Source organism: Myotis yumanensis, unplaced genomic scaffold (genome assembly GCF_028538775.1).
Source record: "Myotis yumanensis isolate MYYU_CA2020_CCGP unplaced genomic scaffold, mMyoYum1.0.hap1 SCAF_2, whole genome shotgun sequence".
In the NCBI taxonomy this organism is placed as follows: Eukaryota; Metazoa; Chordata; class Mammalia; order Chiroptera; family Vespertilionidae; genus Myotis; species Myotis yumanensis.
In genome coordinates this window covers 94,751,322-94,767,430 of record NW_027223753.1, presented here as the reverse complement: position 1 = coordinate 94,767,430, position 16,109 = coordinate 94,751,322, and the positions used below count along the sequence as shown (strand labels likewise).

At 42.9% G+C, this 16,109-nt stretch overlaps 1 protein-coding gene across 1 annotated transcript in view; it reads right to left on the bottom strand.

Moving 5' to 3' along the window:
* GMDS (GDP-mannose 4,6-dehydratase) overlaps positions 1 to 15,836 on the bottom strand; it is a 664,099-nt gene extending 648,263 nt beyond the window's left edge. The window contains exon 1 of the mRNA XM_070403469.1: positions 15,610 to 15,836. Coding sequence (XP_070259570.1) covers positions 15,610 to 15,711 — 102 coding nt within the window. The 5' untranslated portion in view covers positions 15,712 to 15,836. The remainder of the gene's footprint in view (positions 1 to 15,609) is intronic.
* Between the last annotated feature and the right edge of the window lie 273 nt (positions 15,837 to 16,109).

The window sequence follows — 16,109 nt, the reverse complement described above, 5'->3', positions numbered from 1 at the left end:
AGGCAGAACACAAGTGGGGGGCTGATCTTGGCCTACACCTCCTGGGAGGACCCACAGCCAGCACATCCAGGAACAGCTTCAGACAACATCAAAACACCACCACCCAACCACCTCCACAAGTGACACACTCAAGGGGTAAACTCAGTAGCCATCAGAGCCCTGCTGAAGTAAGTCTTGCTCTGTGGGGTGAACCCCTGTACAGCTGATCCTCCAAGGTTCTCAGAGGTCAGTGGTCAGTGGTCAAAGCCAGTCCTCATGTTGTAGGCAGTGGGAATGGTACTAAATGTCTGAGCTGTGGGGTCAGACCAAACCTGCGTTCAGCAACCTTGGTACTTGAGTTCTGGCTAGGAAAGAATTCAGAGTCAAGACCCAAACTATAAGAGAACATTTATTTGATAAATCATAGAGGTAAAAAAGTAATTCCTAGCCAACCATTGTGGCTCAGTGATTGAGCGTCAACCCATAAACCAAGAGGTCGCTGGTTCAATTCCCAGTCAGGGCACATGCCCGAGTTGTGAGCTCGATCCCCAGTAGGCAGTATTCGGGAGGCAGCCAATCAATGATTCTCTCTCATCATTGATGTTTCCATCTCTCTCTCTCTCCCTTCCTCTATGACATCAATAAAAACATTTTTTTAAAGTAACTCCTAGAAAAAATTTGTTTAGGAAACAAGTTATAGAGGTAAAGGAAGGGCCCTTGCAACTTGGAAATGAGGAGGCTAATGTAACATGCCTGAGGGGGAGGGGTAAGAGGAAGGGGAAAGGATAGGGAAAGGCCTAGGCATGCTCCCAGAAGGGATAGCTCATTAGGTCCTCCTCCTAAGGGCTTTAAGGTTGGAGACTTTAGGGAAGGTCCCAGTGGAAGATCTCAATAGAAATTCAGTAGTTTTCCAGGTGTGCCCATTCAAGGTTGTGATCTCCACTGATTGATAGGCCCACACCAGGACAGGAAGTCATTATTCATTGCAGCTGGTCCTGAGGTCAGCGTGGCTTATCTAGGCCTGGAGCTGAAATGCAATTGAGGCATAGATGGTATCACTAGGGAAGAGAAGTCAGGGGGTCCAAACCACATGACCAGCAATATGCTAGGGCCCAGTGATGGCGAACCTATGACACGCATGTCAGAGGTGACCCGTGAACTCATTTTTTTGGTTGATTTTTCTTTGTTAAATGGCATTTAAATATATAAAATAAATATAAAAAATATAAGTCTTTGTTTTACTATGGTTGCAAATATCAAAAAATTTCTATATGTGACACGGCACCAGAGTTAAGTTAGGGTTTTTCAAGATGCTGACACGCCGAGCTCAAAAGGTTCGCCATCACTGTGCTAGGCAGTGGTCGGCAAACTGCGGCTGGAGAGCCACATGCGGCTCTTTGGCCCCTTGAGTGTGGCTCTTCCACAAAATACCAATTTCTGCGCATGGGCCACGAAGTTTCAATCGCACTGTACCCGCACGTGGTATTTTGTGGAAGAGCCACACTCAAGGGGCCAAAGAGCCGCATGTGGCTCAAGTGCCGCAGTTTGCTGACCACTGTGCTAGGGCAAGGTCCCACCCTATAAGATATTGTCCATTGCTGGGCACCTGGGGATTTCCACCCTGATGACCTTCTGTAACTGGCCCATCAGCCTTGCTCTGCTCATGTCTGTCTAACTGCCTACCACACCTGCAGCTGATCAGCCTAGGGGTAAATTCCACCCATTGACTTGGTTGGAAAGTTTGTAAGGAGGACATTCCAAGAAAAGGGAAGTGTGTGGAAGGCCACCTGTGCTGCTTATCAGAATTCCAATTTAGGGGAGTGACGAAGGCAGTGCCCCTAATTACTCCTTGACCTTTCCAAACAAGTCTGTGCACATGCAGATCCCCGGGTGTTTATTGAAATCCTTATGCTTAAATCTTTGGGTGTCTTTGCTTAAAGGACACTATAAACACATGTGTCCTCCCAATATTACTTACCCTACTGATTGTATCTAAAAGATAAACTTTATCTCAAACAGCTGCTACAATAAAAGCCTAATGAGACAGGCAATTGAGGCTACCTGGTTCCTTGAGCCAGGTAATCCTTAGCCCTCTCTTTCACAGCAAACGTTGTGTCGGAGTAATCCATTCATCCCTCGCTCAGGGTCTGCTGGTCAATCCCAGCACAAGAGGAGGATGTACACAGCCTACAAGGGGAAAGCACACCTAAGGTGACTACCTTGGGTGATAGGGGAGGCTGTGACACTGGACCAGCCGTGGGCAAACTACGGCCCGCGGGCCGGATCCAGCCCGTTTGAAATGAATAAAACTAAAAAAAAAAAAAAGACCGTACCCTTTTATGTAATGATGTTTACTTTGAATTTATATTAGTTCACACAAACACTCCATCCATGCTTTTGTTCCGGCCCTCCGGTCCAGTTTAAGAACCCATTGTGGCCCTCGAGTCAAAAAGTTTGCCCACCCCTGCACTGGACCCTGCAGGACACCTACTACATTAGGCAACTACCAAGCCTGAGATGTAGCAACTCTACCTGATACACTGAAACAAACACATTTTGGGAGGCCCCCAAAATGAGGAGACAAAGAAACATGCCCAAATGAAAAAACAGAACAAAACTCCAGGAAAATAACTAAACAAAATGGAGACAGGCATTCCACTAGCTGCAGAATTCAAAACACTGGTTATAAGAATGCTCAATGAAATTAATGAGAACCTCAACAGCATAAAAAAGGACCAGTCAGAAATGAAGGATACACTAACTGAAATGAAGAATAATTTACATGGAATCAACAATAGAGTAGATGAAGCCAGGAATCAAATCAGCAAGTTGAAATATAAGAAAGCAAAAAAACACCCATCAGAACAGGAAAAAAAAGAATTAAGAAAATGAGGATAGCGTAAGAAGCCTCTACAACTTTAAGCGTACTAACATTTACATCATGGGGGTGTCAGAAGGAGAAGAGAGAGAGCAAGAAACTGAAAACCTATTTGAAATAATAATGACAGAAAAATTCCCTAACTTGGTGAAGGAAATAGACATACAAGTCCAGGAAGAACAGAGAGTCCCAAACAAGATAATCAAAAGAGGTCCACACCAGGATACATCATAATTAAAATGTAAAAGGTTAAAGACAAAGAAAGAATCTTAAAAGCAGCAAGAGAAAAGCAGTTAGTTAACTACAAGGGAGCTCCCATAAGACTGTCAGCTTATTTCACAACAGAAACTTTGCAGGCCAGAAGGGATTGGCAGAAAATATTCAAAGTGATGAAAAGCAAGGACCTACAACCAAGATTAGTCTAATCAGCAAGACTTTCATTTAGAATCAAAGGACAGATAAAAAGCTTCCCAGATAAGGGAAAAACTAAAGGAGCTCATCACCACCAAACAAAGTATTATATGAAATGTTAAAGGGTCATCTTTAAGAAGAAGAAAAAAAAGATCAGCCCTGGCTGGATAGCTCAGTTGGTTTGAGCATTGTCCTGATATGCCAAGGTTATGGGTTCAATCTCCAGTCAGGGCACATACAAGAGAACCAATGAATGCATAAATAAGTGGAACAACAAATCAATGTTTCTCTTTCTCTCTCTCTTTTTCTCTCTCTCTCTCTCAAATCAATAAAAAAAATTTTAATCAAAATATATACAATAAAATGACAATAAATACATATTTATCAACAATTGAATCTAAAAGTCAAAATAAATGAACAAGAACAGAAACAAACTCAGATACAGAGAATGTTTTGACAGTTGCCAGATGGGAGTGAGAGAGGCTAGTAAACCAGGACAAGTAGAATAGGGAAACTGAGACAGATAGTTAAATGGCCAAGCAGTTTACAGCCATCCAGTAAATCATAAAATCCTATCTTCTATAACCAAGGATATGTAAGAGTAAGTAGTTTCCACTTCTCCCCAACCAGAAGGTAAATAGCTTAAATCACTCTACTCAAGGAGATAGCAGAAATCCAATTAGTGCCATTTGCCAATCACACCCAAGAACAGATGAAGTTAAGGGCGGGAGGGAGGGGGGGGGGGATGTCCGGCCCTCGGGCAGTATAAGGCCCATGAAATCATTTGGTCTGGCCCTGCCAAGGCAACTGCAGGCAGGATTCAAAATTCAATAAATCTAGGAGCTTTTTTCATAGCAACATAAATTTATATTAAGTGAACTATATTAAGCGAATGATGTTATAAATATCCAAATGGCTTTGGCAGTAAAAAGGTTTCTACTCCTCAGTTAAGGCAATAAATCTCATTTTGGCACAGCAGAATAAAACTGATGAATGTTCTATTGAGATCCTGCCCTAAGACTACCCCGAAACTCCCAGCTTTTAAAAACCCTCAAAAGGAAGGTCCCAAAGCACGCTCGCCCTCTAGGCAGCACATCAACACCATTACCTTTTCCCTCTTCTTCCCCCACAGGCATGCATCTCCTAAACTCTAAGACCCCATGAGACTTGTAAAATAGGGGAGCATTGAGCAGTGGCAGCTCATCCCAGGCTAACCTCCTGAACCTGTCTCCAAGGCCCCTTTTCTTACGTCCCAGTGAGCTAAAGCAACCCAGCCCAGGTATCTCCTGTTGCTTCTTCTATGCTAAGCCCTTCCTTGTTTCACTGTCCCCAGCTTTAATACACATACCCTCACCTGGACTTGTGTTGTAAAATTTTTCCTACACAAAGTCAAGAACCCATACACTATCAGCTGGCCCTAGGCAGACCTGTCAGGGCCAGGTCCCTTTCCAGTAACAGGAGGGGGCTAAGAGGTATCGGTGAAAAAAGTAAAGGGATTCAGAGTACAAATTGGTTGTTACAGAATAGTCATGAGAATGTAAAGTATAGATAGGGAATACAGTCAATATTCTAATGACTATATAGGGTATCAGATGGGGGCAAAATTTATTGGGATGATCACTTAGTAAGTTATTTAATGTCTAATCACTGGGTGTACACCTCAAAATAATGTAATATTGAATGTCAACTGTAATTGAAAATTTAAAAAAAAAAAGAGCCATTGCACTGCCATGCGAGGCCCTCTCTCCAATGCATGGTAAGGCCTGTGAAGCATCTACACTGGGAAGCATAATACAAAAGGAAAGCAAGCAGCAACTTATACCTGCTGGTGCTGAACTTGGATAAAATATACCGTCCTTAATAGCAGAGAATTTGGGAAAATTCTTCTTCTGCATTTCTCCTAAAGAAAAAGGAAGGGCACCCAGCTGGTGTGGCTCAGTGGTTGAAAATCGACCTATGAACTAGGAGGTCACGGTTCCATTCCAGTCAGGGCATATGCCTGGGTTGCAGGCTCAAACCCCAGTGTGGGGCATGCAGGAGGCAGCCAATCAATGATTCTCTCTCATCATTGACGTTTCTCTCTCTCTCCCTCTCCTTACCTCTCTGAAATCAATAAAAATATATTTAAGAAGAAAAGAAACATGAAGGGTAGACATCTATTTGTGCTTGGCTTTTCTTAGAAATAAGCAACAAGGCTTTGTTAACTCAAATGCCACTCTGTATCAAGTGTTTATGATCTCATCGCTGACTTAAAAGGATCTATTTACAGTGGAAAAGTCAACAACACCTGCTATGCTTCTTAACAATTCTTCTGCCTCTCCCTTTCCTCTTCTACTTTATAAGCTCTCCCTCTTTCTTCACTGTCCACTCCAACCCCTCTCTGCATAGCTGAGCCCAGTTTTGAAAGGAAAACTGTGTTTAAGAGAGGAGCCTGCCCGGCTCCTCAGTGGCTGAGCACCAACCTATGAACCAGGAGGTCACGGTTCGATTCCTGGTCAGGGCACATGCCCAGGTTGCGGGCTCTATCCCCACTAGGGGGCATGCAGGAGGCAGCCAATCAATGATTCTCTCTCATCACTGATGTTTCTATCACTCTCTCCATCTCCCTTCCTCTCTGAAATCAATAAAAATATATTTTTAAAAAAAGAGAAAGGAGCCACTTGTTGCAGACTGCAATAAAAAAGCAGCCCTTCCCCACCCCACAGTAGTCATGCTTCAACCTGTTTGGCGGGCTTTTGAAATGGTGGTACTAACTGATCAAAGGCGCGTATGCTTTGACAAATCCTGCCAAAAATACCCTTGCAAAGCAACTATTTGAAATTTGTAACCCATTTCTCAAGAAGAGCACTCAGCTGAACACAAATTTGTTCCTGACATCCATAACATGTGTTATGAGTAACCTTAATAATATTTTTCTACATAGAATGGCTTACTCAGAGTACAGTGGGGCCTTGACTTACGAGTTTAATTCGTTCCGAGACTGAGCTCGTTAAAGGAGCTCGTTAACTCAAATTACTCTACCAACTCAAGCAAAAAATCTGAGGAGAGACAGCTGGTATCTCAAAAAACTCGTTAGTCGGGACACTCGTAAGTCAAGGCCCCACTGTACACTTAACCTCTGTGTTTCTTGGGGATAATAAGAAAACCATCTCAGTGGAGTGCTCTGTTGCTTCAGTAAGTTAATAAATGTAAACCCTTTGAACAATGCCTGGCACAAAGTAAATGCTCAATACATTAATCTATCATAATCATCATCACTATCATCAACATCTAGAACAGTGGTTCTCAACCTTGGCTGCACATTAGAATCACCTGGGAAGGATGAAGCCCAGAAATCAGGATTTTAAAAAGATTCCCAGGTGATTCTAATAAGCAGCCAAGGTTGAGAACCACTGATCTAGAACATCAATGTTACAGTGTTACCAGAACATGATGTTACTAGAACATCAATGTCATAAGGATGGTCATTTCTGTCTGTCTTGTTCACTGTTGAAACCTCGGTGCCTGACATATAGTTGACACACAAACATTTGTTGAATGAATTAATTATGGTTACTAGTACTTCTATTACTAAGTAGAGGGTGACTTGCATCAAAATGTAATTGCGATCCTGGCTGGTGGGATGCGTCATCCTGTGCACTGAAGAGTCTTGAATTCAATTCCCAGTCAGGGCACATACCCAGGTTGTGGGTTCAATACCTAGTCGAGGTGCATACGGGAGGCAACCGATCAATGTTTCTCATATTGATTTTTCTTTCTCCCTTTCTCTTCCTTTCTTTCTATAATAATAAAAAATATCCTTGGGTGAGAATTTTTTAAAAATGTAATTGCCTATGGGAGAAAATTAGGTATGGAAAAATAACTGCTACCTGGAAATTTAGAAGAGGTATGAAATAAAGAACTTCAAGAGAGAAGAGGAGAGGCTACTCTCAAGTTAAAGAAGCATCTTATCAGCTCAAACTAACCCACCAGAAGAAAAGACAAGTCAAAAGTATTTGCTGGCCCTGGCCAGGTAGCTCAGTTGATTAGGGCATCCTCCCGATATGCCAATGATGTGGGTTTGAACTCTGATCAAGGCACATACAAAAAGCAATCAATGAATGTATACATTAGTGGAACAACAAATCGACGTTTCTCTCTCTCTCAAAATCAATATTTTTTTTAAAAGTACTTGCTAAGGGCATTTGCAGCCAAAAGACATTAAGGTTTAGACAAGTTTCTTTGTCCATAGAGGTGCAAGAATCTAAAATAGGGGCCTGGCTGGCGAGTAGCTCAATGGTTGAGCATTGACCTATGAACCAGGAGGTCACAGTTCAATTCCCTGTCCAAGCACATGTCCAGGTTATAGGTTCAGTCCTCAGGAGTGGGCATGCAGGAGGCAGCCGATCAATGATTTTCTCTTATCATTGATGTTTCTATCTCTCCATCTCTTTCACTCTGAAATCAATTAAAAAATTGTTTTAAAAAATCTAGAATAGGGGACTTCTAAGTACCTAAGGAAGATCTAATCTGGGCCATACCAGCAAGGACAAACCCCACTCTAGTAAGGAAAGTAGCATTAGAGAAAGGAAGTAATGTATCTAAGGACACAACAAGCGAACTGGGAGCTGTAACTCAAATCAGTATACAGTTAAAAAGAGGGCCCTTGAGAACAATTTGTAGAGGCCACAAATCAAGCATCTCAGCTTCTTACCTGCCTTTCTCCACCAATGGAAAACTGGGATTATCCACGTGCTCATCAGGGCTCTGCAAGCTCTCCAGGCACAATTTTCATTCAGACATCCCATCATCCAAGCTGCGGTGTCTGCAACCTACCTGTTCCTGACTATCCCAAGAATTATCTACTGGTGCTTAGCCCTCCACTGAAAGACAGCAGTTTATGGGCAGAGAAAGTCACTTTGCTCTAAACACTTTCATCTTTTACTGTAAAAATCCTCAGAGAACTGAGAAAAAAAGCTGGGGAAAGGAGCCACCAGGAGTCTTCAACAGGCCTCAGAAAACAGAGCCTTCCTTCTACTCCCTTCCCCATCCTTATTCCAGGCTTCCACAGACAAGCTACTAATGTTAACTTCTCCTAGTGGATATGGTAAAGCACTAATCAAAATATACAGCAAGCAGCCTTTAAAAGCAGCGTATTTCTCAAAAGCAGTGAACTTCAACAGTTTGTCGACAAATTAGCCAACAGAGCTAGTCTGACTTGACAAGAGAGAGAAGGTCCTGAGAAAAACTTAGCATATTAAAGGTCTTTAGGCAAGTTCGAAGTTCTCCAAGTCTGTTTCTTGTTTGAAAAAATATAAATATGTACTACCTAGGGTTAAATGAGATAATTAATATAAAGTGTGTGGCACATTGCCTGGCACATGGTAATAATTCTATTAATGTCAGTAAAGTTTTTTCTGTATCCTCCCCGCAAATAATTATTTATCAGGTATCTAGAATGCTGTTAAAGGCAAACATTTTTGCCTCACTCCCTAATCCTAATTCTTTACAGGGAATCACAGCCTCAAAGAAAGCCATTCAGGATCAAAAGACTTTTAGTTCACCTGAAAATTGAGTAAGTAACAAAAATCACCCTTAATTTCAGCCTTGGAGTCCTGAAGCCAAACATGGAGATACGCAGCACTAGGTTTTCCCACATCACCCATGGAGAAGGTAGTGCTCAGTAAGCTTGGAGGCGCTGGAAGCAAGCGACCAGCTCAGGCCTTGCGTAAACTAAATTCTCTAAAGAATGTATCATCTAAAGTGAACCTCTTGCTTTAGTCCCTATATCTTATTAATTTTCATATGTAGATCAAATACTAAAGATTCCTATTTAATTACCCTAAACCTCTCAATCTTTTCAAACTACAAATATTTTATTATAATAAAATGTTAAATTTTATATAAAGTTACCATTTCCTTAAATATTAAAATAGATTTTATTACTTTTTCAGATGTACATTTATTATTATTCAACTTTATAGAACCCTATAATATACATTTTACTACTATATACCGTCTTTTATTCCCATTTTTCTGGCTCAAAGTAGTCTTTCTTGTTAGTTAAGGACAATGTTGGAAAGACGAGAACCTGGGATCTAATCCTAACTCCAGCACTAACTTACTGTGTAACTTAGGGAAGTCACACTTTCTCAGTCTTCTTTCCTCCTCTACAGAATGGTGGTAACTTAACTCCAGTTCTAAAATCACAACATGTAGGCCAAGAAATTTTTTTTTTTACTTTAGTGATTATGAGTACATAAACAGTAGGAAATATATCACACAGAAGTGAATACGTTATTTTTCCCCCTGAAATGGATATATTCCAAGTCTTTAAAATCTGAAATTATAACAAATCATTTCATCTCCTAAATTGCAACTTATCTGCGGTATATGCTATCCAATTCTCCCCAGTACCCTGATAATGTCTTGTTACTACCCAGCCAAACAGGAATGCATCACAACATTTTCTTTCAATTTCTACAGACTTCTACAATTTCCTGGCAAGTTTTCTCAATAAATATCAGTAACTAAAGGTTAATTTAATTATCCAATATTTTGAGTACCTACCTAACCTGTACCAGTTGTGATAGACGGAGAGATAAGTGATTAAGACACTTTTTTTCATATCCTCAAGGAATCACAATCCGTAAGGACACTGCACAGATACCATCACTCCAATCCTTCTCCTAAGCAGACATCACTAATCAACCATGGTCTCTCCCTTGAACTGGCTAGTCTTGGCTCGCGGATTCCATGTAGCCATTACCAATCACATGGGCTGGTTTTAACAGACCCATCACATTTCACTAAATCTCCATTACACAAGTGATGATTCTGATACCTATATTTGAATGTAGAAATTTGTGGGAAGCTGAATATGGCTTAGAAAGTAAAACCAAAAGAGGTAGTGTCCCTATCATCAAAAAGGGTAATATGCTAATTAGACCGGACGTCCTTCCAGATGAAGCCGGTGCCAGAGGGAAGCCCAGGTCCTGGGTGCCTGCAGGCAGCCGGAGGGAAGCCAGCCCAGGTCCCAAGTGCCTGCCGACAGCCGGAGGGAAGCAAGCCCAGGTCCTGCATGCCAGAGGGTAGCCGGTGCCGGCAGCAGGGGGAAGGAAGGCCTACTCTTGAAGAATTTCGTGCACCAGGCCTCTAGTCTTTTATAATTCAATTGAAGCATAAAGAAAACTGGGGAGAGGGTGGGAGGAATGGTACTCCTGCCAATTATCAATTACCATTTTCTAACATTCTAAATTAATCTATATATATAAAAGGCTAATATGCAAAGTGCCCCCACGGGAGTTTGACCGGGAGACCAGGAGTTCTATCACTCACTATGATGTGTGCTGACCACCAGGGGGCAGCGCAGAATGAAGGAAGGCCCTGGCTGGCAGCTTGCAGCCAGGGAAGGGAGGCCTTGGCAGGCAGCCAGAAGGAAGGCCCTGATCAGCCCTGATCACAGGCCAGCCCTAGGGACCATGCATGAATTTCGTGTACCAGGCCTCTAGTTCTGAAATAAAGAGGATGAAGTCTGTTAAGAACCACCTGAGTCTGAGAATCAGGTTATCCATTTTACATATGTTTCCTTTAAAGGCCAAGATTGTTTTATGGTAGCTAGAATAAACTCAAAAGAAACTAATGAAATTAGGAAAAATTAAAAGAACCAACAAGGCTATAAAATTAAAATTCTGAAACAAAGTAATATGGCTTAACTAATCTGACCTAATAACTTAGAGTCCAACTTTTTCATCTAACATAAGACTTAACAAAAATTTGTCTTCCAACCACAGATAAGTTAACTCTTCTTGACCATGACTGACATTCAACTATTTAAAGATAAATGCTTTGTTCTCCAGGCATCATGGTGCAAAACTCTAGAACTTCGAATTGGTACTAGTTTAAATGGCTGACCAGATCTCAACCACTTCGTAAGGAAAATCTAGGCCTACCTGCAGGTAGAAAGGACACACCATATTACATTCTTCCCAATTTAGAACACTATATTAACCTTACTACCAAACACACTTGACAAAGGATTCTACAATTCCCCCAACTTGTCTGCTCTCCTAACAGAGACCAGCTTAAAATAAATATTAGAAAAGGGAAAATTTACAAACACTAACCATTCAATTCTCTAACGTCTCCATCCACCAAAAAGTGTGCTTTCGCTGTCCATTAAAGAATAATAAAAGTGTCCTAGGAAGATGACTCTGTCTTCTTTAAGAAACTACTATGGAACTTATTGAGCATCATGTTATTCTGAGTCTGTTGTTTAACAGTTATCCTGCTGAGAGTTTAATACTAATAAAATGTTGCAATCACCTATCCATTTTGTCTTGACTGTCAAGAAGGTCAAAACTGAATTTTTTTTTAAATATATTTTATTGAATTTTTACAGAGAGAAAGGAAGAGAGATAGAGAGTTAGAAACATTGATGAGAGAGAAACATCGATCAGCTGCGTCCTGCACAACGCCCCCCCCCCCCCCCCCCCCCCACTGGGGATGTGCCCGCAGCCAAGGTACATGCCCTTGACCGGAATTGAACCTGGGACCTTTCAGTCCGCAGGCTGACGCTCTATCCACTGAGCCAAACCGGTTAGGGCCAAAACTGAATTTTATGCCCACCTGACAACATCCTCGGCTTTGGGTTTTGGTACACTACCTCCATCTTTCTATTGCCTTTTCTTCTTTTTATGATGGTTTATGTTTTTGTTTGTTTGTTTGTTAATCCTCACCCAAGGATATTTTCCCATTGGTTTTTTAGAGAGAGTGGAAAGGTGGGGAGAGGGAAAGAGAGAGAGGAACATCAATGTGAGAGAGACACATCGACTGGTGGCCTCCTGCATGTACCCAAACCCAGGTATATGCCCTTGACCAGGAATCGAACCTGTGACCCTTCTGTGCATGGGCCAAAGCTCTATTTCCTCCACACACCAGCCAGGGATAGTGCTGTGTTTTGTTATTTTTTATTGAAGTCACCTCAGAATTCTTTTGGAAATGAGCAAAGGATATAAATAATTTAGTAATTTAATTTCCTTCATTATTACTATTTATTTTTCCTCAGTGTCCCCTAAAACTCTCCCTTTTTTGTACTCTTGTGCATGCTGTTTACCCCAAACATAGTCCCTGCTATTTCTAGCATTCAATGACTTCTCCCAGGCTCCTGAGGTTGAATGAAGCATTCATTTGGCTCCTACCATACCTTGACAATACTGATTTTTTTCCATGTGCACTGTCTTTTCAAGTTCCTCAAAGACTATGAGATCCTAATGGAAAGAGAGTACATCTTACATATATTTATATTCCCAGCAGCATCAAAACAAGCCTTGCATGGGGCAGACACACAGTAAAGACATGTTCTGTTAATGGGAAGGGTAAGTTAGCATTTTTGAAAGCTCACTGGGTGAAACTATGTGGGAAGTAGGCTGAAAAGGAGTTTCTATCTTAAAGCAATTTACAAACCAAAGAACTAAGATAGTAAATTACCTATGTAGACAACAGGAATGGCATATATATAAACACACATAAAGTTCTCGGAATGGCTACTTTTGGCAGGATTAGTCAGCGTTCACAAAGTCTTTTAGTGCAATTCAAATGAATAAGACTATGAGGATATTCAGTCACAATTTAATGACTCCAAAGATGTGCAAGGCGACAGTATTCAAAGAACAGCAAGTACATTTCCATGGATGTAGTAAAGAACGACAAGCATCATTAGACAATGGAGGTGAATTTGGGGGACTGCTGACAGAGGGCCTAGCTGAGGCAGCAATGCAAAGCTAGGGACTGGGTTTTTTTTTAAGGTAATTTAATTAGGTAAAATCTTTGAAAATGATGCACAACTACTGTGTCAACAATCGATAGGAGAAAGAAAGCTAGACTATGAGGCCTGACAGTAAATACTAGTGATGCCAGTAAGTACTGGCTATCTGCACTCATTCTCAGGTGGGTATGTAGGACAACCCATTTAAGAGCCCATCTGGGCACAATGGCCATGATAGCCCTAAGGGCCAGAGCAGTGGTTTCTACCTCACCTTTTTGAATCTGAATCCTCAGAGTAAAACAATCTCTCTCTCTCTCTCTCTCTCTCTCTCTCTCTCTCTCTCTTACACACACACACACACACACACACACACACACACTCACAGAGCTGTAATTTCAATTGTGTGGCTTACCACAGAGGCAGTATAACAAAATGACCCAGAGCTACTCCTGGGTTCAAATCTCAGCTCTGACACTATTAGGTGTGCACTCTCAGGGAACATATTTAACTTTACTTAGCCAGATAAAAATTGTACCTTCCTCTTAGGTAGATATATAAAACGTTTAGCAGAATGAGTAGTTCAGTAAGCTCTCATCCAATATTATTTTTTAAATGGACAATAAGGTATGGATTTTCAGACCTCTTATATTTACTTCACAGTCCTCTGAAAATCCTTGATACCCAGGTTGGGAGTTGCTGTCTTAGAAGTAAATTCCATCAGCAAGGATTTATGTGGCAGCTACAATGTTCAGCATTGTGCCACGGCCTATAGAAGCCAACACAACACCCAACAAGTAAGGGGACAATGCAGAGGGTGGATGTTGGAAGGACATGGGATTGTTGCATAGGTTAAAATGAGACTAAAACTCAAGCAGGAGTTTAAAGTTGGAAATGCTATGCGGAGCCAAAGAGGTCTGGTCAGGGAGTAGCATGCTGAACATGTGCTTAAGGAAGACTACCCGTTGGCAGCCTTTAGGGCAAACTAGAGTAGGGACACATCTCTTACCACTCAGAAACAACCAGGAGTCTGGGCTCAAAGCTCTAAAGAAGGTTTCATCCCTAATCTGCACTGATTCATACTGCTGGTCACTTAAATTGGTTTAAGCCATACCACTGGTTACATTAACAGCTTAACTAATTTCTTCATAATACTTAGAAAAAAATATTACCTAAAACAACACATGTAAGCTTAGTAAATATTTGAGCTTCAGATTCAATCTAAGAAATTGGAAAAAGGGGAACTACCTGCAAAAGAGTCCTCAGCATTGGAAAAGGATAAACAGTATGTAGGCCCTTGCCTGAATCTAAGGGTTCCCATCCTCAACCTCAAATCCTTGATCTACCCGCCTCTCTCGCCAGTTTTCAAACATGTGTTTATTGTAATTACCTTAAACATAGTAAGATGCATGAATAACCAGAAATCAATCAGATATCCAGTAGTTAAAACTCTCTAATCTTTTTTGACTCTCCATCTGGCCAATTTCAACTTCTCTCTAATGCTAGAGCTTTGAGAGCAGAGTTTGAATCCCAACTGGGCATTTCCTAGTTGTTTGATGTCAGGCAAATCAAACTCCCATGCTTCGGTTTGCATATCTGTGAAGCGGGAATAACCTGTCAGAAAGTAGTTGTGAACACTAAATGGTTAATATCAGTCAAGTGACTAAAACATAATAAGCACAATATGTATTAGCTATTATTATCATCTTTATTACAGAGTAATATTGGCTACCACCAGATCTCCAGGAGTACAACTATCACATTTTTTCAACAAAAACACACGGGCAAAACTATTTCATTGTCACTGAATCGCACACAGCACAGCTAGATAAGAGGTAGTGGTCAGCCCCTACCTGTTGCAACACCTTTAAGAGATGACTGTCACAAACTGGCCTGCACATGACGCTCCAACATGCAGGAATGCTCCCCCTGAACTACCTCGGCCCAGAGCTCATTTCTCTGGAAACAGAACCCTAGCATGTGTGAATAGGAATCTCAGAAGTTCATGAAATTTAAAAAAGTTTTTGTGAGATATGTTGTTTTTTTTTTTAAAAAAAAAAAAGTATTTCCTGGGCTGTGACCCACAACACTACTTTGTCATTTTCTCTTTTCTATCTAGAAATCTGTGAGACTGAACCAAAACAGTAAGAAACTTCCTCCCCTGCTTCCCAAGCATTAGCAAGTAAGCGGCCCTTAGGTGACTCCACACTCATCTTCACAGATAAACGGTCCGCCCCCTCCACCACCCCCCGCCCCGGAGCACTAGGGTCCGGTCTGCAAAGAACTAAATTCCAAGTGCATCCTAGAGGGCTTGTAAAGACACGGCTCCCGTCGCCTGTGGACAGGGGAGAGGGGCGCCTTGCTCAGGTGTGAGGACCCCATCCCGTGCAGGACCCGCGCTCCCACACCCCGGGAAGACCAGAAACACTCAAAGCAGTGAGCACACTCCCACAGCCACATCTGTCCGCGACCTCTCGGGCAGCACCCGCCTTCCGAACCGCCCAGGAAACTGTTCCCGGAACGCGGGCAGCCCCGGCCGGCGCGAGGTGCACACGTGCCCGGCGGCAGCAGGCCCGGCTCGGCCCCGCCTCGCACTCACCTGGCCCGTGATGCCAGTGATGAGCGCCACCTTTCTGGGCTTGCCCATCTCGCCATCCCCGGAGCCCCGGGTGCTGGGGCAGCGTGCCGGAGCGTGTGCCATGTCTCCGCGAGGCGTGCGGCAGAGAGCAGGGCGGAGCGACAGGGAGCGCAGCTGAGGCAGCGGTGCCAGGGGACGTGGGAGTGTACCCGCGCGCAAGCTGCCTCGCCCGGCTGCAGGGAAGAGCGCACCGCGCGGCCAGCAGCCACAATCTGACAGGGAGCTCGGAGGCGGGTGGGAAGGGCAGGGGCGGGCCCAGCGGCGGGCGACGCGGCAGTGCGGCTGCAGCCAGGCGGGCGTGGCGTCATCCCGTAGGCCAGCGACGCTCCCGCGGCGCCAGCGGCAGGCCCCGCCCCCCGTCAACGGCCTTGCGGGAGGGGCGGGGCGCCGGAGGGCGGGGCTTGCCGCTGGGCTAATCTGCAGCCTCAGGAAAGGAAGTGATACTGGTCCAGCGCCTGGCT